Source organism: Copadichromis virginalis, linkage group LG3, assembly GCF_057382275.1.
Source record: "Copadichromis virginalis isolate Kocher_CV1m ecotype Utaka linkage group LG3, C_Virginalis_male_GT1.1, whole genome shotgun sequence".
NCBI classification, from domain to species: domain Eukaryota; kingdom Metazoa; phylum Chordata; class Actinopteri; order Cichliformes; family Cichlidae; genus Copadichromis; species Copadichromis virginalis.
This window is the reverse complement of record NC_140620.1, coordinates 18599047-18622260: the sequence shown is the minus strand read 5'-3', so window position 1 is coordinate 18622260 and position 23214 is coordinate 18599047. Positions and strand designations below refer to the sequence as shown.

The following is a 23214-nucleotide window of genomic DNA, read 5'->3' as shown; positions in this document are numbered from 1 at the left end:
GATCAGAGGTGAAGCTGCTTCCTGGTTGTTGATGTTTGTTTGTAAAGATGTTGTTGATGAGACTTTGTAGAAAGCAGCTGGTCTGAGTGATGTGATCAGAGTGCAGTAGATAATGTCTGACAGCAGTTTGAAGAGGAAATGGATTCTGTTCTGTTCTTCACTCATCACCTACCTGACAGCTGACACCTCACACCTGTTTCTCACCTGCAGGTCAGACAAGAGACGACACAGAGGATGGATCTGTTGGACTGAAAGTTGGTCTTCCAGTTGTTATTTTCCTTCTTCTTGTTGGTGGTGCCTTTGTTGGTTATTTGATCTACAGAAAATATAAACAACGTAGCCAGGACTCATATTGCCCCACCACTGAACCACAGATTGAAATGTCTCAGAGATTTCTGAGTTCTGAATCTCCTGCTAATGAACACAATGACAGAAATGAGCCGGAAGAAAACAGCTGTCACCAACACTCCACAAGGATTCCTGATGCCACTCTGACACTTGAGAATGAACTACTTCATCCTCATACTCCTCAGGAAACAGCAGGACTCCTTCCAGAGAGTGACATCAGAGTGCAGTAGATAATGTCTGACAGCAGTTTGAAGAGGAAATGGATTCTGTTCTGTTCTTCACTCATCACCTACCTGACACCTCACACCTGTTTCTCACCTGCAGGTCAGACAGGAGGGTCTGTTAGACTCATCATCGGTCTTCCAGTTGCTGCTGTTCTTCTGTTTGTTGCTGTTGTTTCTTTTTTGATCTACAGAAAACATAAACAACAACAGAGTCAGAATTCATACCAGCCTCCAGTTGAAATGCAGCCTTTTTGAAATCTTAAATGGCTTTTTTTCAGCTGGTCGGTGAGTCTCCTGCTGCTTTTCCACTTATTAATATTATCACTGAACAGAGACAGACATTGGTTTTGTGTGATGACATCCAATACTCAAACAGTCTGCTCTGTATTCCAACACAGCACAGACTTTTTCAACAATCATTTAGCAATGTTAACTGCACAGCAAGGACGCAAAAAAATGTAGAGGTGAAATAAGCCTAATAAGACTGTCCAAGTAAGATATCAGCAGATAAAAAAGAACAAAAAAAAAATCAGCATCGCTAAGTGTTTTTTTTTCTCAGACAGTCACTAAAAAATGTCCATGAGTGTTGGCTAGTTAAAATCTGAACATAGAACATAAAACAAATAGTTAAGTACTCCTGTAGAATCACATATTTAAACATACAAAGAGAAATCCTAAAGTAAAGTTGTAAAAGACAATTAATGGAATTGAGTTGAATTTCATTATTGTGCAAAACAGGGCATTTTAAATCTTAGCTCTTTAGTCAAAAATATGAAATTCCATTTTTATTCAGCTTTCATACTAAATCATGTTCTAATATAAAAATAAACATTTGCATAAAAATATTCATTTAAATGTGATTTATTCTTATGTTAAGAAAGGCCAGTGAAAAGTGAAAGTATTGATCTCTAAATGTTTTCAAGAGATACAAATCTGAGGTGGTTCTAAAAATTAGATCATTTATCATTCTAATCATAGTCAGATTTCAAAATATTGGAGTCAAAAAAGTGTTGAAATACTGGAAACTCCAATATTTTTTTCTTTCGGATTACTCAGAACAACTTTTTCATTGTCATTGTACAGTTGCTTGCACAGCGAAATTAAAGAAAATAATATACAAAAAAGAAAAAAAAACAATATAAGAACACTATATAGATATATATATACTAGACATACACGATGTCTGAGCCTACAAGGGAATCATAATAGAATTTAATAAATAAATAAGAGTGGAAGGGCTATAGTCAGTAAGGATAGGGATGGTAATTGCACATCTGCCAAAATATTGCACAGGGAATGGCAGCAACATAGTAGCGATAGAATGACTGTATGGGAGATACACTTACACTCTTAATTTGTATTAAGAGTTCTGACAGCCCACGGGCAGAAGCTGTTCTCGAGTCTGTGTGTTTTGCATTTGATGGATCTGAACTTGATCCAAGTTTGTCAGCTTGAATGTTGAAGCTAAGAATGTTTGCAATAATGGTATTAAAAGCAGAGCTGAAATCAATGAAGAGCGTCTTTACTGAGAGTCCCAGGACTCTTCAGATGATGCAGAGCATAGTGGAGGGAAGTGGATGCCCTCCACTAAGACCAAGACTATCTACTGGTATTTTGTTTTTATTTTATTTTTTTGTGTTACAGTTATAGTTGTGTTATAATTGGTCAGTGAAGCATGGGAGATAAAGGAAAATGTCTCTTTCTTCATTTTGTGAATAAAACTTTAAATAACAAGTATTCATACAAGTTTTTCATTTTGCAGTATCGTGCAATTCAGCATTCAGAAAGTGTTTTTTACAATGTAAAGTTTTTGTAATTTTATTAAATTTTTATTATTAATATGTCCTTAAATATTATAATTTTTCAGATTTTAACTTGTCAATTCTCTGTATTTTTTTATATATAAGAAGCTAACGTCAAAATTTGAAATATACAATTTTTATGCAAATAAGCAATGGTCTGATGATTTCAGATGACCCTGTTGTAAAGAATAAACATTCTTGCTGTGAAGTTAACACAAGCTCAACGTGTGTGACTCTATTCTTTATTTATGATTCTATTCTTTACTACAGCACAACATGTTGCGGCGCAGGACACTAGTTGTCCTCTGCAGACTTGGTGAAACAACACATACATGCAGTTTTATAATCACTGTGATATTAACTAAACCATTAAAAAAAAACTTTCTGTGTCAAATTTGAACTTTTATGTTGTGTACAGATGATCCGGAGACAGAATTGAATATTTTGGGCTGCTCTGGCAACAGTAGAGGCCATTTAGATCGTAATATGTCTCAGTGGTGTTCTCACCAGGAGGGCCAGTATTCAACCAGAACTTCTGCCAATACACCTTAGATGAAATGGTGAACTTGGTCATCAGTGTGGCTTTTCAGTCTTCAGTGTATCATGCTCCTTCCCCATCTATTATAGTGTAAACCTCCACTATTTTCCCAGATAGCAAAGGAACCAATCAACAAGTCCACTGTCTCTCTGGGCATCTCCAACATATTCTAATATAAACCTCTTAAAACATCAAAGTTTTAGTATAGTCCTTGGACTTTGGGGGAGTAACACTCTCTGTTTTACATTATTTAATCATTTCTCAGAAACAAGACATTTTTCATTTCACTGACACATGGCTTTAACCTGGGCAGGTTGAGGTGGGGAATAGTTGGTTTCAGAATCCCTTTCTGAATTCAAACATGAGATTTCAAATAAACTTTTATTCCTTTTTATTGAACTTAACACGTTCAGTTTGTTCGGTTTGTAGGTGACTTTGATCTTTCCTCTAATTATACTGTCACCAAATTTCATAATCATAATTAAAATTATTTAGGGCAACATGTTAATTGTTCTTCTGATGATGTCTGGGATACCCTGGACCTTGTTTTTACTCGTACCCTATCCTAAACTCTCTCTGTATGTGTAGTAATCTATCTGACTACACAAGAATCACTCTTGCATCTTTAACTTAACTTAGCAGCTAAATTTCCAGCCATTTCTCTTATTTGTCCATGCCATGACAGTCTCTTGATAATATGACCCCTCAAAATAGATGTTAGAAATCCTTCCCATTGGATCAGTGAAATTAGAAGAGAGAGCAGAAGCTGAAGAGAAGTGAAGAAAATACAAACCTCTATGTGTACTGCAAGGAAATGAAGGATTTTCCGACTCATGCACCACCAGTCAAAAGTTTGGAATCAGCTTCTCATTTCACATTTTTTATTTATTTTTATGACTATTTACATAGTAGATTCTCATTGAAGGCATCAAAACTATGAATAAACAAATATGGAATCATGTAGTAAACAAAAAAGTGTGAAAGAATTCAAAACATATTTTATTATTATTATTATTTTAGATTCTTCAAAATAGCCACCCTTTGCTTTGATTACTGCTTCGCCCACTCTTGGCATTCTCTCGATGAGCTTCATGATATAATCACCTGAAAGAGATGCTTTCCTAGAGATGCTGAGCACTTGTTGGCCCTTTATCTTCACTCTGGGGTCCATCTTTTTATATATTTTATTTTATTATTTTTTACTATTTAATTTGTAAAAATGTGTATACACACACACACACACACACACACACACACACACACACACACACACACACACACACACACACACACACACACGTAGAAAAACATTTAGTATACACATCCAGAAATGCATACACTATTATATATTGTACATATATTTATTAGTTTCAGATTAGCCATTCTTGTATTTTGCTCGTTTGTGTTGTTGTGTTTTGCACATCTCTGTTGCTTGTGGGGCTCGCACACAAGAATTTCACTCGCATGTGCTGTGCCAGTGTGCCTGCACATGTGATGTGACAATAAAAGTGATTTGATTTGATTTGATCTCATCCCAAACCATTTTGCTTAGATGTAGATCAGGTGACTGTGGAGGCCATCTGGCACAGAACTCCATCATTTGTGGGTCTCATTTAGTCTTATTTAAGAAAAATCACTCAAACCTGAACTTCACTGGCACTCAATAATGTGGAACTGCTAAAACCACTTTAATTTTCTCCCATCTCATTTACTGTAAGTCACCTTTCTCATAAAATACTGTTTAAATCTCAGTTGTATAGGTAGCATTTCTCTACCCATTATCTCAACAATTCCTTTTTGTAAATCTAATCCCCTGGTCATAGATAGCTGTTAATAATGTGCTCACTGATTTGATGAAGGATGATTCAAAATATAGCATGGCTGTTTCTCTAACTCTAAATAGTAAGAGCAAGCACATAACTGTGGTTTTGCAATAAAAAGATGCAGAATGGTAATGATGGTTTTAACTTTCAGAGAGGAAACAGAAATGAACAGGGTGTGTTTGCAGAAGTTTCCACATTGCGTGGCACGGCCACTCCATTAAACCATCACCTGATCCTGCACTCGATAAAGCTAGTTTGAATTTCAAATGTGAAGGCAAATGTCATTTCAAACTTCTCCTTTCCATCGCAGTCTAATTTTACTGTTGCCTCAGCAACCATGCTTTATGTAAAGTATGAAACAAAGACTTTTGGTGAAGGTTTTCTGTGTTTAAAAAAGCATTTACGTAATGCACATTCATGACAGTCTGCACAGTTTTCTACCAAGGAAATTGTTATATGATATTTAAAAGCATTCTTCACCCTCCATAATCCTCATATATGCCTCTTAGAATATCACGATGTGGAAGATGAACTTTATGTTTTCATTTACATTGTCACAAATCACAAACAAAGACTTATATGAAACTGTGAACCGCCCACCGCTGGTCATTAAAAATAAAGCAGGTGTAAGGCTTCCCTTACCAAAGCTTGAAGCTACAGCCATCTGTTATCCTGTTTGCGCCATAGAATCAGTAGTGACAGTCACAGTGTGAGAGCAGCGAGCAATTGCTAGACTCTGATGTTTACAACTGACTAACTGCATGTTTTGTTTTTCTGGATAATCCAGTGATTCTGACCTCTGTAAATTTTGTTCTGAAGCTTTTTTAATGTTGTCAGACAAACATGATACTGATGAATCAGATATAAACTGATAGACTGCATTGTGTCGGTTGGTTAATAAACTGGCTCTGTTTTCTAAAAGGCAATATAAGTAGACACAAACATGCCTCTCTTCCACCCCAGTGTGGAGTCTATGCAAGTCTTGCTTACAATATATACAAACACTAAAACAGTGACGTGTTTTCCCTAAACAGCCACTGAAACAATGAGGAGAAGTATACTCACAAATGAACTAGACGGACAATGAGTTTTAATATTCAAATTCCCAGTAAGATAAATCATTTACAAAACACATATTCATAAAAAAAAAATTCCAAAATGTCTGAAAGTACAATTTGCAACCTTAAAAATTACAATATACCCAAAATCAGTGAACAAAAACAGGTGTTCTATCCCTATTACATATAATATATATAATATACCCATGTTCCATCCCTATTTAGCACAAAAAACATGGGTGATCTATATGACTGTATGGTATAAAAAAAGAATCAGATAAAAATAACGGACTCTTTAGATCACTATTTTTCTTATTTAAAGTAATCAAATGTGTTTTGGGGACTTTTACACTTATGAGTTAATACTTAGTAAAGCAACATACACCAAATCTAAACAAAGACTTTAAAGGGGGAATGTGTCGCATCTCTGAGTGTGAATCCCCACATATATGACTCACAAATGGTGTCCTGCTGATTAATGTCCCACTACAACAGTGACATATGGAAGCTTTGTGTAACATAAATTAAATAAAAAATAATAATAATTAAAAAACAAAAAATAAAACATAGTTTTAAGGAAGTTCATTACCATCATATCTCAGCTTCACTGTGATCCTCATCACGACTCTCTGTCCACACAAATAAAGAAATAAATGAGCTGGTGTTTACACTTTTGCTTAATACATTTCTGCAGCTCGTCTGTTATTCATGCTGTAAAGAGAATTTATTTTTATCATATTGATTTAAAGCCAGTGTCATAGCAAGCTATCTTCAACTAGAGGGCGCTCTAACAATTCTGACAACAAAATTCTTAGGAATGCTTCCATAATCAGGTACTCTGGCTTCCTCCCAAAGACATGCACTTAGTGGGGATAGGTTAATTGGAAACATTGGTTGTCTGTCTCTGTGTGTTAGCCCTGCGACAGACTGGCGACCCCCCTTACCCTGAAAAGGATAAGTGAAGGGGATGGATGGATGTTTCCATCACCTTACTGGATCAGTCCCATGATGGATTAGAGTAGTTCTCACAGAAAAAAGAGGGTCAGACAGACATGGTGTACCTAATAAAGTGTCTAGTAAATGTAAAATATGTAATACTCATCTTTTTATATTTTATCAGTCTGAGGGTGTCCAGTTTATCACCTGCTGCTTTTTCCTAAATATTTCTCAGTAACATTAAAAAGATCAGATTTCAAAACAAACTTTACTTTTTAAATCTTTTTAAACCTAAAAACTGTGCAGAAGCTCCTTTTTAATCAGACCTACTGCAGCTATGTTTCATTTTGACCTCATGGTGGCACTCAGTGGACTATGGATGGGGTCTTCAGTAAATGTCATGAATCCTGAAAATGTTCTTTTTTTACTGTTCATAACAAAGTGTGTTTAAGTCAGTGACTTTAAAAAATCTATTTCATAGTCAGTAGCAGACTGCCTGAACAGACTGAAGTTTCCTCCTCGTTTTCTGATCCTTTCAGAGGCTCTAGGTTTTGGTTTCAGTCACATCTTTTCTCTGAGCTGCTGAGCACTGAAACTACAAGAGATTCACTGTCAACCTCTAAATCTGAGAGAGGTTGACAGCACATGCTGATTGTTGTAAACATCATCAGCATGTGTCCTCGACACAGACTTTTATAGAGATACACAGACTTTTATAGAGATACACAGACTTTTGTAGAGATGATTCACAGCCAGCCTGATTATTCATGGTGCACTGACCCAGCTGTGACGGAAAACTGACCTCACTCAGCTTTCAGAGATAAAGGTACAGGTTGGGACACAGGATATGTGATATTTAGATTTAAGAAGATCTCCTAAGTCTTCAGTCCATCTTCTTCCACTTACCCTTGTCAGGGACATGGGGGGCTGGAGCCTAACTAGTTACCACAGGGTGAGAGGTGGGGTACACCCTGAACAGGTTGCCAATCTGTCACAGGGTTAACACAGAGACACACAACCTCACATGTGTGGGTAATTTAGAGTGACCAATTAACATAATGCCTCTAACTGCATGTCTTTGGACTGTGGGAGGAAGCCAAAGTGAGAAAACCCACACAAACACAAGTATGTATGAATGTGTGTGAATGTTACTTAGAAAGCACTTACAAAAATGTGCTTGTGCGAATGGGTGTGAATGAGTGAATGCACAAGTTGTGTAAAGCGCTTTGAGTGCTCAGAAGAGTAGAAAAGCGCTATATAAGAACCAGTCCATTTACCATTTACAAGGAGAACATGCAAACTCCACACAGAAAGACCCCAGCCAGGTGGTGGAATCAAACTCGGGACTGTCACTGTGCCACCATTCTGCCGCTATTTTACTGTGAGTCAGAATAAAAAGGAAAATAGATTTAAATGCAAGGTTTCATTTTATTGGATTGATACATATATATCAATAAGACAGTGCACATCACTTTCACAACAGCGTTTGTTTTCAAAGACTTCATGGCTTTTCCTATAATACCTGGTGGGCCGGTCTCTAGTCAAAATGGCCAGGTCGATTTGTTTTTGTCCCATTCCAGCTCTGCATTGTGGCATGTTCCACTGTGGCAGGCAGGAAGTAGGACCCAAAATGCAGGACGCTCAGACGAGGAAGTAAACTCAAAGAGGCTGCTTTATTGCAGTTGCAAGGAAAAAACTCAATAAACATTACACTTGCAAAACAAACAAACAAAAAACTAGAAACCTAGGACCACTGAGCACAGAGGAAAACACACATTATGAGCAGACAGCACGACAGACAACAGAAGAAAACACAGAGTTTATATACACAGAGGGAGTGATCAGGGAACAGGAAACCGGAGGGAGACATGGCTGGGATTAATTGGGCATAACAAGATAGGGGAAAGCAAAACTGAATGCAGTGACATGAAACACAGACCTTCAAAGTAAAACAGGAAACACATGGACTGAACTCCAGACATGTAAACTTATCAGACTGCGGAGACAGAACATAGAGACCTGAGACGTGGGACAGAAAGGCACAGAAGCCACAACACAGATGTAATTCATTAAGTAGTTCATTTTGTGCATAATTTTATATTGTTGTTGATAATAAATTAATTAAAGCAACAAAACAACCTGAAGGGCCACTTGGGAGCCGGTTCTCTTAAAAGAGCTGGAATTCCCATCACTACTGACCATGCATGGAGGGTTTCACCCCAAGTCCAGCACCCTGAGGCTGCATGCTAAGCAAAAGAAAAGAGGCCTGGGACTAGTGAGTGTCAGTACCACAGTCCAGGATGGGACAAGAACATCAACGAGTACATCAGGACACAATGTCATTGTTAGACCGCAAGTGTCCTGTGATTCCGTGTAATTTTTGTGTAACATGTTTTGTAAAGGAAACAATAAAATAATAATGATAATATAAAATTCAATTAGGCATACAATGAATTGTGTACATCAATAATACTTGTTTTATTAGTCTTTCTATAATCACTTGAATACAATAAAAAAACAATCAGTATTACATGTTTGAACAGATTTTCTATTTATGAGAATTTTCGATCAACTCCTCTGTGACCTTTAGTTTTACGTTAAGTAATGAGCCATGAAGCAGAATTCCAAAGATGTAGTATCAGAAGTAGCAGCTAAACTTCATAAAATATACTGCAAGCATATTGCTAAAAATAACTGCACCAGTGTTGTGTTTGACTTTTATCCTGTTTGAATCTGGTGTGTGTGAAACCTGCTCCTGTTCATGGTTTCTGTCATGATTTACACTCTCCTCTGTGTTTGTATGATGGTCCTGTCAAGGTTTGAGTTTCAGTGTTTTTTAAATTGTGGATTTTACGTGGAAAATGCTCAAACTTTGGGCAATTGATTAATATTTTCTGCTCTTGTAGGTTCAACGTGTTTATTATTGTAGAAATGACTATGAATAATCTTTATTTTAACCCAAATGTGTCTGTAGATGAACCCACGTGTGTCTATAAACTACACAAAAACAAGTATTTCCAGTTGCTTTAATTAAAAAGAATCAGTAACTGCTAAATTCAAAACAAATAGTTTAAATAGCTACATTGCTGTAACATCTACAGACAACAAAAATTAACCAACCACTTTCTAAAAATGGTCTTACTCTGCTGTCGAGCGGCACTGAAGCTCTCCAATAACTGAGGTCAGGCGCAGACAATAAAACGAGTGTGCAGCTCTTGGCTGAACTAAGAATCTGACAGGACAGTAAACTGGTGTAAAGGATGGAGGAATCCCATCATGTTGTACAGTTCATACTCCGTATTTAGAGCAGAGTGTCACAAAAAAGCTGCTGTTTATTTCTAACATTCATTTTAATAATGAAGAACAAATAACAGTTCATGCACTGCACAATGTTCTCTGTGAGATTCACATAGCAGACCTAGCAGGTGTGTCTAAAATTGTGGCCAGTGAGTGTATGCACTGTGTAAAAAGTCACAGATGAATAAGAGCCAGTAGGTGGCAGCAGAAGAGCTTCAGTTTGCTCAACAAGTGATGGTTTTCATCACCTTGAGTCTGGCCTCAGTTTGACTGCCTTCAGCAGGCCTCATGTCCCATCAGTGATATATTAATACATAGTAACATATGAATCTCTGTGTTGCTCTTAAAATGGACGAACAGATAAATACAGTGGTGAGAAATAGTTTTTTCAGCTGAGGCAGCTCTAAGTAAAACCTTTTATTTCTTTTTGTGACTTGGAGAGAGTCTCACACGCATTTGTGACCACTCGCCTTGATTATTGTAATGGACTTTATATTGGTATTGATCAGGCTTCACTATCACACTTGCAAATGGTCCAGAATGCTGCTGCTCGCCTATTCACAGGGTTACGCAAACGTGAGCACATTACCCCTGTTCTTGCCTCTTTACACCTGTTGCCTGTCCGTTTTAGAATTCATTTAAAAATTTTATTGTTTGCTTTTAACGTTTTAAATGGCCTGGCTCCTATTTACCTGTCAGACCTTCTACACCTGTACACTCCACAAAGGTCGCTTAGATCAACTGACCAGTCACCCCTTGCTGTCCCCTTGTTTAGACTGAAACAACTGGGGGACCAAGCTTTTGCTGTTGTGGCCCCCAAATTATGGAATAAACTGCCCCTCCATATTACACTGGCCCCAACACTTGAAATGTTTAAATCACTTTTAAAAACACACTTTTTTTCAAAGGCTTTTTAGGAGTAGTACCAGAGTCAGTTTGTAGTCAGTTTTAGTCAGCTGTTGGTCACTCTTAATCTTTTTATTTTGTTAATTTTATTCATTGTAGATTTTGTCTATTTTATTTATGCTTTAATATTAAATTTTTATCTTCTTTTTCATTTGTGTATTTATTTTATATTTATTTATTTCTCTGCTTAATGTATGGCTTTTAACTGTTATCTCTGTTTATTATTGGAAAGCACTTTAGTCAACTTCACTGCTAATATATATATATATATATATATATATATATATATATATATATATATATATCTGCTGATATTAACTGACCTAGTAAGAGAGAGGCAGCAGCAGGCCTACATATTACTGCATTTAAAGCCTGAGGCCCACAAGTCCCACAAATGAAGTGAGAAGTGCTGACTGTCATTTTCTGATCAGTGTTTATGTTTTTAGAAAAATAATTAATACATAATTGGCTCGGATCGACAATATTATGAATGAAATGTGCCCTGTGGAAGCAGCCAGCTCCCCTCCCCTTTCGACAGATTGTGTGTGAGACTTCAGCACAGCAGCAGCAGCAAGCAGAGCTGGTTATTTGGTGCCGCCTGCTGTCCGTCTCTCCCCTCTCCTCCCTGTACAAGCCAGAAGGATTTGGGGGGGGGGGGGTGTTAGAAATGACTGAAAGATTAATTGGCTCTGTTTTGAGTTTTGTTCAAAAAAGAATGACTTCATATAGGGAAAAATATATATCACATGTGCAGAACACCTTAAACTAGTTTTTTAATTAAGCAGCAAGGCAGAACAAAATCAGGGCTGCATCAAGACACAGGGACTAAACCCCAATTCAACCAGACCCAGAACTGATCCAGAATTAAAACAGGACTACAACAGTTCAAAATCAGGACTATTTAGGATTTAACCAAAACAGAACCAGAATCAGAACTAGATGATAGTAGCACTAAAAATCATCATAGACCTGCACTACACTTATTTTTTTTTAATTCTACCAAAGTCCACTATTTAGATTGAGAAAAGTTTATATAATTATTTAGCCTTGTTGTGCAAACAAGCCTGCATAACTTAATAAATATAGAATTTGAAAAATAACAAACCTAAAAAGAAACACTAGGTACGAGATACATGAGTACCTATGATATGATTACTTTTGGTAAACAACCATTTGACTAACATGTGTGTCTCACCTGCTCTCTCTCCCTCTCTCTCCCTCTCTGTGCTGACAATCAAGCCAAACACCAACATCATCAAATATACAGTTGAAACCAGATATTTACTCTTCAGATAAAAACACAAACACTTTTTTAATTGTAACATCAAGTCAGACTAAATGTTTATTTTCTTTAGGTTGATAAATATAAAAAACATATTTGTTAACTTTAAGAGTAAAGAGAGAAACTATCTGTATTTCTTAATTGTAAATGGCACCAAACTGTATTCAAAATTGAGCCACACTTAGCTCTACTTTACTCTTTAAAGAGTTTCAGGCAAAGTTACACTAACCCTAGTTTCCTAGCTGACGCTAACAAATGCTAATGTTAGCCTCTGATTTGGGCTGCTAAAGTAAAGACTTTTAGCTAGCTGATCAGCATAGATTAATTTAATCAGCCTGTTAACCACCGTCTGTAGTGGTAATATTATTGAAAGTATAGTTTCACCTCAGCACATTTACAATTATGTCTATTTTGTAGCACATAGAAATGTTTAGGTAATAATTAAAGACACACAATTAAAATAAAAAAAGACAATTGATAAGTGTATTTGGTAATACTGAAGCTTAAAGGAATTTGTTCAATTCTAAACTACCATTCGCTTTAATTTTCCGCCAAAATCTCCGGCGTCAACATGAGTCGCTTACCTTGTCCGTCACTTCCGTCCGAGTAAGAATTAAACCTGCAGTGACCGCTGGCGAACACTAGAGGGCAGCCAGTGAGCTCTGTTTGAACCATGCTAAGTTAACTTTGTTGTCTAAATGTTGATGCTGGTTACTGATTCACACTGAAGATTCAATAAGGTTCATTGTCATTACACAAGATATTTACAAAAATACACAGACGGAAAGCAGATATTATTTCTACAGCATCTACAGTGGAATAATAAATTTAAAAAAAACAATTAAACAATACAAAACCTAAATAAGGATCATTTTAGGGTGTCATGAATGTGGGCTCGAGGCACTTTCCCGTGTTCACTTTGCGCTTTCTCCTACAAAAACAACAAAAACAGGAGAGAGAAACATTGAATGCAGCTTCAGAGTTAAAAGCACGCTGTGACGGCTGATGTAGTTCAGGTGGGTGTGTCCCTGAACGCAGCAGACTGCCCCTTGCCTCAGACTGCTTTTGGCACGACACCAGATTTACACAAATCGAGTTTCCAGCAGCTTCAGGAGGGTCAGTTGTGAGTTATTCAACAGAAATGTCTCACATCCTTCTTCTTCTTCTTCTGACTTTTGAGACTGTGGCATTAGAAGGTGAGTAGCTAAAAATAAAATTTAAAAAAAAAACTGCTGGCAGTCTGACAAATGCTGTGACTCACAATTTTTTAGAGCACGTTTTAACAGCTGTTTAAATGTAAACATCAATAGCAGCGTGTTTGCAGCAGGACGGGACGTGCGAATAGCTTGGGGGAGATTGTTCCAGAGGACCTCTGGTCTTTAGCCGTAACCTATGATTTCACCAAGAACAACTGATCCCAGTGCTCTCGTGGGAGTATACAGGCGGAGGAAATCTCCGGAGCTGGAGACAGAAATTGTTATTTGCCAGGTCTTTAATCTTGTCTGGAGTTCCCCCACCGCTATCTTACTGGAACTGAAAGAAAAGAAAAGACTGGAAAAATTACATTAACAAAACTGCTGAACTACACAGAGCAGCAGAGTTGAGTATGTGGATTTAATCTCATTTAAAAACTTGCCACATCTTCTCTAAGTCACAAGGGCTGGCTTCATTCTTCTGTTTAACTAGCGTGTCTGTCGGTAGATGCTTATGATAAGATACTATAATTAGTCAAGTCGCATCTTGCTGATCTTGTCGTGTTTGTTTTTGGGAGTTTTTTGTCTCCCTCTCAGGGATTAAACCTTTCTCAGGACATACTTCTTGCGTTGTACTTGCACACAGTCAGTGTGCATAAACACGACACAGTAGTTTTAAGTTGTCAGATTGTCAACATATTTAGATTACTGATACATCAGCTACACAAGAAATATGCAGTTATCAGAATTTTTTCCTCCCCTTTGTTTTCCCCAGTATGTTGCGTGCACTATGTTATAGGTATGATGTCACTATGAATTTTTTTATAACATATCAAAAGTTTACTGGTGTAATTGCAGACATTTCTTTATGAACCCAGAAAATGACCTCATGTGTTACAACTCTATCACATCTTATTGCATTTGGCGTCATAGCTCCCAGACATAGGTTTATAGTTTGTTCATACAAGTGTAACATCAGCATATGTGCAAGTAATCTGTCAGGTCCACAATATTGTACTTTTGTTTTCTGCAGTGGTAGAAATGAAACCATTAAGTTGGAAGGAAGCAAAGAAAAGGAAACTCTTAATTTAGGCTCTACCAATCCTCATTTTCCTGTAAAGGAACTGAGTGTGCCACGTGAAATAAAAGAGACTTCACAACCTGTTCGCTAATCCGTGACCTTTCTCTTGCTTTGTACACACTCCTCATGTTTGTTATTTGATCCTGCACTCTCACTATTTACACTTTATACTTGCCCAGTTGGCATGGCACACCCACAATTTCAATGTACATGTACAATGAGAATAAAGGTCTATTCTATTCTATTTTATTCTTATTTACAAATCTGTGTCATTGTGGGTTCTTAGCTACACATGTGGTAACAGTCAACAGAGTTTAGCGATTCAGAACAGCATGAGGAAATTAATGTGCTATTTTAAGGAAATATTCTTTTAAAATAGCCACAAAGTCTGATCCATAACACTTTGTACCGTATGATGAAAGTCTGGTTTTCCTAGAGAAGAGCTTGTTACTCAAGGCATTTCAAGATTTCAAGAAAGTTTTTGATCCCTTGAGGTGATCTTAAATAACCCAGACAGACACAAACAAACATCGAGTGCTGTAATCTAAGTCGGTAGCTTTTGCTGCCTCTTTTCTGTAAATGAACACATGGGTAGGTTAATAACCACTGAGGAGGATGAGTTTGCTTTTATTCTTTTCTCTTCTTGTGCATTCACACGAGCAGGTGACGCATGCGCATTTATGGAGGACGCTTTCCCCAACAAGCAAAAGAAAAGTAGGCCCATAACAGCCTCTGGCCTACATCTATCAAGGACATTTGTCACTGTGTGTGAAAGTGCATCATCAAGAGGAAATTTAAAAAAAAAAAAAAGCAGATTTCTCTTTGGTCCCTGGCCTTGTTTTAGAAATATGTCGAGCTGCAGGAATCCATTACTTTGATTAATCCACTGATGTTTTTTTAAGACTTCCTCGATCCAAATAGTTTCTGTCAGATGTCTCTAGATATGCTCGTCTACTGAAAAAAAAAGAACTGTACAGGAGGAGTTACACCAGCATTTCTACACAATATGTCGTAAAGAAATGGATCGCAACATCTTATCAATGTTTGTTCTTTTTGTCTTTGGTCACACAGAGATAAAAGTGAGGCCTAGACAAGATGTCACTCTTCACTGTCAGGATCCCAGTGGTGTAAATATCACCCTGTTAGAGTGGAGCATACCTGAGATTAAGTCAGACGGATACGTCTTCTTCTACCGAAACCGGCGCTCATATGAAAGCTACCAGCACGAGCGTTTTAAAGGCCGAGTGGAGCTGGCAGACCCGTCTATGAAAAACGGAGACGTTTCTGTGATTCTGAAGAACGTCAACGTCAACGATACAGGAACATATGAGTGTCGGATTATAACCAGTGATCTCAGCAGCGGTCAGAGAGTCCAAAATGAGTCCAGGCAGTCCATCGACCTCACAGTCATAGACTGGTGAGTTGAGAGGTCCACCTTACTACTTATTCTTCTTCTGACTTGTAGGGACATGTGGAGGCAAAGTGCAGCCCTCGCTGCACTGCTAAGCACAAAAGAGCTTTTTGTGTCTGTGAACTGTGACGCTGGCTTTTTGCACCCCCACAGATGTTCTCTGAGGGAAGCATTGTCTGTCCATGCGTGGTAAAAACAGAAGACCATGCTTGTTATTTTCCACCATTTGATTTCAAAAACAAAAGAAAAGGAAAAAGAGACACAAAAAGTCCCAACTTTTGCCACTGCAGAGGATTTATTTATCTTTTTTGGTCTACTTTCCACGAACTTGACGTGGTTTATGAAAGATCACTGCAGTCTGCAGTTAACATGATCTTTCTACTTGTGTTACGTGACATATGCTGATGCTTCCTGCAGTGGCGTGTGAGTGGTGATAAATCTGATCTGATGTAGTTGTTTATTGGCCCCGTTTTATTTTCATTCAGACATCTGTTATTGCTCATTTTCCTGTGTGTGATTATACCAGCCGAGTGCATTTTACTTCTTTGACTGTCTTAGAGTTTTGAAGGTGGTGGCGCAGTGAACCGAGAAAAAGGCAAAGAGCTGATAGCCAGAGGCTCTGAGGCTGGCACAGATGTCGGACATGAGAACTGTTTAAACTGAGTTTGATGTTGTAGAGTGCCTATGGCAGAGTAAATTATAATGCAGAAAAATATGCATGATATGACTGGATCATAGTTGTTGTAGCATTAATATGTGCATCCTTTTAATGTATAAAATGGAAATTTTATTCAGTTATGCTGCTCGGTGGTTTTATCTATATTAATCCAGCAATATATATCAGTAGACTTACAACTAAAAGTGTAAAATAATGAACTAAAGTTTCAGATTTCATGTGGTGCAGTGTCACCCTGCACTCTGCTCTTTGGGTGCGCCCCTGCTTTTTGTCTTTCTGTGAGGAAAATGTATTTCAATTCAATTCAATTTTATTTATATAGCGCCAAATCACAACAAAAGTCGCCTCAAGGCGCTTCATAGATACAGAGAAAAACCCAACAATCATATGACCCCCCTATGAGCAAGCACTTTGGCGACAGTGGGAAGGAAAAACGCCCTTTTAACAGGAAGAAACCTCCGGCAGAACCAGGCTCAGGGAGGGGCGGGGCCATCTGCTGCGACCGGTTGGGGTGAGAGAAGGAAGACAGGATAAAGACATGCTGTGGAAGAGAGACAGAGGTTAATAACAGATATGATTCAATGCAGAGAGGTCTATTAAAACATAGTGAGTGAGAAAGGTGACTGGAAAGGAAAAACTCAATGCATCATGGGAATCCCCCGGCAGCCTACATCTATTGCAGCATAACTAAGGGAGGATTCAGGGTCACCTGGTCCAGCCCTAACTATATGCTTTAGAAAAAAGGAAAGTTTTAAGTCTAATCTTAAAAGTAGAGATACTGGAAGCTGGTTCCACAGAAGAGGGGCCTGAAAACTGAAGTATTTAGAAGTATATATTTATATTTAAGTTTATATTTCGTTCTGTTGCTTGCTGTTAGGGTTTTTTTTTGAAAGGTACTTTACCTAATACACATGCAAGTGTTTGAGAGAAAAAATAAAAGCGTTGGTTTCTGAAACACTGAGCACAGTGATGTGCTCAGTGTTTATGATCCAAGCGCCTGCCGATACTTTTATTACTTTTCTGACAGTTACGTCACTGTTGGACGTTATGACCTCTGCTAACTGCGTATTTCAGTGTAAAAGAAATGCTGTCAGCATATCTCAGGCCTCTCACCTGTTTTGTTTTTGTTTTTCTCTTCAGGAGATCCGACTGTAGAAAACAAGGACCAGCATGATTTAATTATCATTATTGTTGCAGTTGTAAGTTGTCTTATTGTTGGCGTTTGTGTTGCAGTATTTTTCATCCGAAAATGGAAACCATCAACACGCGGCAACTCTTATGAACATCCACCTGAAATGTTAAAGAGTTGATCTGAAATGTTTGAGACGATGTGTGAAGCATTGTTATTTAGCGAGCAGACAGCATAAACAGAGCGTCTGTTGCCAGCACTCAACTCACAGAAACAAGGGTTCGATGCACCGCTCCTCTGATCTTGAGTCACATTCGGGAGTCATTTTCTCCCAACAACCATTAAAAGTAACATTACATCAATACTGTGGCTGCAACAAGCTTTTTATAAACTTTAAATCTGTTTATTTTTCTCCTTTTTTCTTTTAAGTTTAACTTTATTCTGTGCATTTTTCTGCAGAGCTTGATTTTACCGTGAGAACAGCAGGTGAGCGTAGTGGAGCTTTTAGCAGGTAGAGAGGTGGAGGAGACAGACGTAGAGTAGATCAGTTTATGTAAGCTCTGATTAGACGGGGCATTAAGATGGGGCCACAGTAGCACGGTTTGCAAGTTCTCTCAGTGAGTTAAGCACTTTATTAACTTTAAGTTTTTATTTTGCACTTTTAAACACTTGATTTATTTCTGTTTGTGGCAACTGCAGCCAATCAGCCACCTTCCTGCTTTCTGTCCATCGCCCCCATTAGAAATAATGACTCAATGTAATCTAATATGTGATTATAGTATACCCATGATATTTATTTAATAAAATATAAAACCATTATCATAATGGTTTTATTGTGTTATTATATGAGTTGTGGAAAGTTCTGAGTTGGATCTGTAAATATCAGAAACCTTATTTAAACTCAGCTGATCTCAAGTTCAGATCTCCACCTCGGGCGTGGCTGTTTTTAGACTTCTGTCATGACGTCTTGTTCTTGTTCCTCTGTGCAAAATACACAGTTGATCTTTCAGCGTTTTTCATTTTCAGGACTTCACATGAGCATTAATCTGGTGAATAGAGAGGATTTTCAATCTGAAGACGTTTTAACACAATCTGAGTCAGTTGGTGCTTTCAGCCCTGACAGTTTGGCTCGTTTCCTGTCCTGATGCCTCAGGATCTCGTCCTTTCTCCTGATCTGCATCCTCGCCTATTGTGCTGCCTGAAGGTGTTGAAACTCATCAGTACACTGCTCAGTCGTGAAGTTCCGGTTAGTTTAAAATCTAATTTGTTTGTCGTTTGTACGTTTGAGGTGTGTGGTGAGGCTGCAGAGCGCTCTGTGGCAGAGGTCAGAGAGGGACTTCCTCTGAGATCTAAAAGCAGCAGCTGCTCTGAAAACAGTCCAGAGGTTTCTGATTTTTATCGATCCGTTCTCAGGCCTTTTCAGAATTTATGTCTTTGACTAGTGTACTCAATGTTAATGTTTCACTTGTTGTTTTTTGTTTTGTTACCCACCACTGATCACACCACCGTCAGTACAAATGTTGTGGATCCAATCTGACTCTGAGTGATGAGCCGAGTCCATTGTAAATATCCACTGTCATACAAAGGATATTTGAAGATCAAAAGGGGACAGTGCAATGAGCAAAATAAAAGTGGAAGAAGATGGACGGATGTTCAAAACTAAAACCTGAATAAATGAAAGTGAGCAGGACACGAGGTCGTATCAGGAATTTGAAGGAAGATCGAGGTATGAAAGCCTGTGGAGGGAAATGGAGCCTCACTCTGTTTTTTGTTATGTTTTCTTATGTTATGTGGCTCAAATTAGGAGATGATACATATTTTCTATGTATTCGTATGTATGCATTTGAACGTGTTCATTTCTCTGTACCATGTTTTTATATTTCTCCTTTGTTTGTTGTGACATAATTTTATGATATTTATTGTTGTTGATCTGATCACAGAAATAAAATGAGAGCCTCACGCATCACAAGTAACAGAGTGAAGGGTTTGTTTGTTTGGTCTTATTTCCTCTGGGGCCTTTTTTCTCTGATTGAAGTAAAAATGGGGAAATTATGTCATTAACTTGAGCCTGTTTACATCTGTGTATTTCCTCTTCCTTCATTTAAGTCTGAGTAACTCTGTAATTCTGTGTTTTGTCCTAAATACTTTCCTGTAAAAATTACTTTCTTAGTTAATGTAGAAGTCCAGCATTCAAATATGTTTAGATTTCCATTTGACAAACTAAAAAACGAGTTCAATCAGCACAGTCAAGAAGAAAAGTATTTCCTCTAACAGTGACTGGTACTGTTTTTGGGCTGTCGCAGGGATGGCTGCAGCTCATTTCAGATCCTCTTGGGTTATTTCCTCTCATGATTAAAACTCTGTTTACAGAAACACAACACAGTGTAAATATTAACCCTCCAGACTTAAACTGTCACTCAGTAACTCTTGTTTTTTTTTTTTTTTAATTTCCAGAGCTAGCAAAGCTTTTTAAAACCTTATTTTGGGCAAAGTCAGCAATTATTTTGAAAACACTTGATGTCAGGTTTGTACATGTGGTTTTTATGTCTTGGGGATAATGTCCTGTATATAATAACTACCAAAACAGCTTTTCATGAAAGCTGCAGACGTGGTGCCACAGATGAGTCTATCCTCTGGAGATGACGGCTTAGTTGTCCCGTTCAAAAGATCGTGACTTCCAGCACCTTCAACACTCCCTCACATCCAGACTTTAAAGGATCCATTAAGGTCTGTTTTTATCTTTCTTTTTCCAACAGGAACTGGTTTCATGTATTTATTTATTTTCTCTGTCATCATAAAGTCATGCTGGTAGTGGTGAATCTTCAGCGTCTGCTATTCGCGCGGTGCCCTTTGCTTCCATAATATAAAAAGAAAAACAGCTGACTGTCAGTCACCTTGTTTTGAACAGTCAGAAGCCACGAGTGCAGCTCGTGAACTCTGTCATAACCGCAGGCAGAGCTCAGGGGACGTGTAGTGCAGTGACTTGTAGATAAACATTTATGATAAGGTGGGGACTGGTGGAGTGTGACTTTTCACTTCGGGAAACTGAAATGAGGCAGAAGGAGACTCCTCTGTAGACAGCCTGTGAATAATCGACTCAGCACAGCACAAACACTACTGGTCAGAAATTTGATTTAATTAATTTCATGACATCATCATTCCAGAGTTAAAGCAGGAATAATTTAGAGGGTGAAGCTGCACATTTTCTCCTCCTGTGCTGTTTCACTAATGTTCTTTGCTGTGGATGTTTCCTGTTTGACAAAAACAGCCACATAAACAACTGCACGACCCCCAGAATCAGATCATCAGATTGTTGCTGTACTTTCTTTGGTTTCAGCTGGTGCTGTGAACAGGATGCGGCCAGAATAAATAATTAAACTAAACCTATGGACACTGTGTGTGTGTGTGTTTGTGTGTGTGTGTGTGTGTGTGCGTGCATGCAGGAGAGCCCCTGAACATGAACATCTGTTTCTTCCCCCTGAGTTTTAAACTTGGAGCAAAACAGAAACAGGCCTTGTAGTGAGCAGTGATGGTGGTAAAGTGGCTGTGCTCATGAGGGGAAGAGAGATGTGCTGCCACCTGTTGGCTGTAGTTTGTCACTGAAGCTTTAATTAAACATTAGATTTTATTCTCATGAATTAATTAACTTTGAAACATATTCTTTAAAAAATGTTTTTCACATGTCAGAAATAAATATCAAAAACACTCTTGGGGCTTTATTATGTACACTGTTACACCTGTCCGATTACTTTTTTCAAGTAACGAGTAAAGTCAGGGATTACTATTGCAAAAACGGTAATTAGATTACCGTTATTTTCCTGTAAGCACGCTGCGTTACTGCGTTACTAAAACTGTGATTTTTTTTTTGAGAGAATGTCTCATGACAGTGACGTAAGCGAGTGCGACGTTCGTGGCAACAGCTGTGTGCAGATCAACAATGGATAATGTATCAAGTGTGGGAGAGAGTATGAGCGTGCAGCATTTAAAGCCTGGAAGTACTGACCTTACTTTGAGTTTGATTCCATAAAAAGTGACAAAAACATTAGCGTCCGTTGTGCGTGGGAAGAAAACTTCTTTTTACAGCGAAAAAAACCCCTAAACTTCCAAGCAAGCACCGAGTGCGCAAAGACCTAAATTCACAGAGAAACTCGCGGATTCTTCAACTGACCGTAAACCTCCGCCTACCCTGCTCCTGCTTTACAGGTGAAAATAGAGCAACAGGACCGCTGAGTCTTTGACTTTATTTATTTTCTGCTGTGTTTGAAAGACTGAGTGTAAACACAAAAAATAAATAAATGTGCTGGAATGTGCAGAAAATAGGTTTAAATGTTAAACTAATTTCTTCCAGTCAGTCAATGTTGCATGAAATTAAATTTTTGCTTGATGCATAAAGTTAAAAGATTAAAACTAATGAAACAAGTTTTAAAAAGAGACTTTTCCATTTGATTACATTTTGTATGATGGATTATGCAGAAAAAGTCGAATTGGGCTGAAAGATCTATCGCTTTATCACCTCTTCAGTTGTAAATCGTGTTTTAAAAAGTAACTAAGTAATTAATTACTTTTGAAAATAAGAAATCAGTAAAGTAACGGGATTACTTTTTGGGGAAGTAATCAGTAATTAGTTACTGATTACTTTTTTCAAGTAACTTGACCAATACTGCACATCAATAGCGCCAACACATAATTTTCATTTTAAGCAGCTGCACACGTGAGTCTTAGTTCCTGTGCAGTGTGTGCTGAGGTCGTAAACATCTGTGACGTCATTCAGTGTTAGAGAGTCTGGAGACGTCGCTGGTTCAATAAGTTCAGACCAGCAGAGGTGAGAGTCACAACTGAAGTGCTCAGGAGCAAGTTTCTATAAAGATGGACCAGCAGCTCAGTGCTGTGATCAAACCGAGCTCTGATGCTGCCCTCTACTGGCAATGAGGTGAACTCCACCTCTCAGCAGAAACACACTTTTCCTGATGGGAACGCAGAACCAGTTCTAGATTAGTCACCAGCACTGGATCCATGGAGAAAGAGGATTAGTCCCAAATCTACAGGATGTTAACTCAGAAGAATTTTGCTTTAAATTATAACTGGATATGAAGTGTATATAAAGGCCTTTGTAGAGCCACGTGAACCATTTGTCCCTTTATATTCTCCTCCTAGTGTCAAAGATCTGTCGCTTTAAACACCAAAGTGTTTCTCGCCATGTTGTTGACCTCATACTGATTTACTTTGACTGTAATCCTCTGAATACTCCACCTTTCACCACATCCAGTGGCAGGAGGTGGAGGTCATTTAGAGATGGTGTAACAGCTGACCTGAGAGCCAATTAGAGCACAACATGAACATGATGTGAATATCTCGTTCCAACACATTTGTTTGAGATGTGGAGACTGTGGAGGCGACCTGAGTACAGTGAACTCATCGTCGTGGTCAAGAAACCAGCTGGAGATGCATGAAGGACGTTTTTGTCACATTAGTGGAAAGAAAACATCAAAATCAGTGTGATGTGTGAAACA

The 23214-nt window shown here is 38.1% G+C and overlaps 2 protein-coding genes across 2 annotated transcripts in view; both read left to right on the top strand.

Moving 5' to 3' along the window:
* LOC146713181 (uncharacterized) overlaps nt 1-23214 on the top strand; it is a 229722-nt gene that overhangs the window by 84618 nt on the left and 121890 nt on the right. The window lies entirely within an intron of this gene.
* Nucleotides 13256-19673, top strand: LOC146713191 (myelin-oligodendrocyte glycoprotein-like). Its single transcript, XM_085452459.1, has 3 exons — nt 13256-13410; nt 15560-15902; nt 17711-19673. The coding sequence occupies exons 1-3, from the start codon at nt 13356-13358 to the stop codon at nt 17883-17885; spliced, it is 573 nt and encodes a 190-aa protein (XP_085308585.1). The 5' UTR covers nt 13256-13355; the 3' UTR covers nt 17886-19673.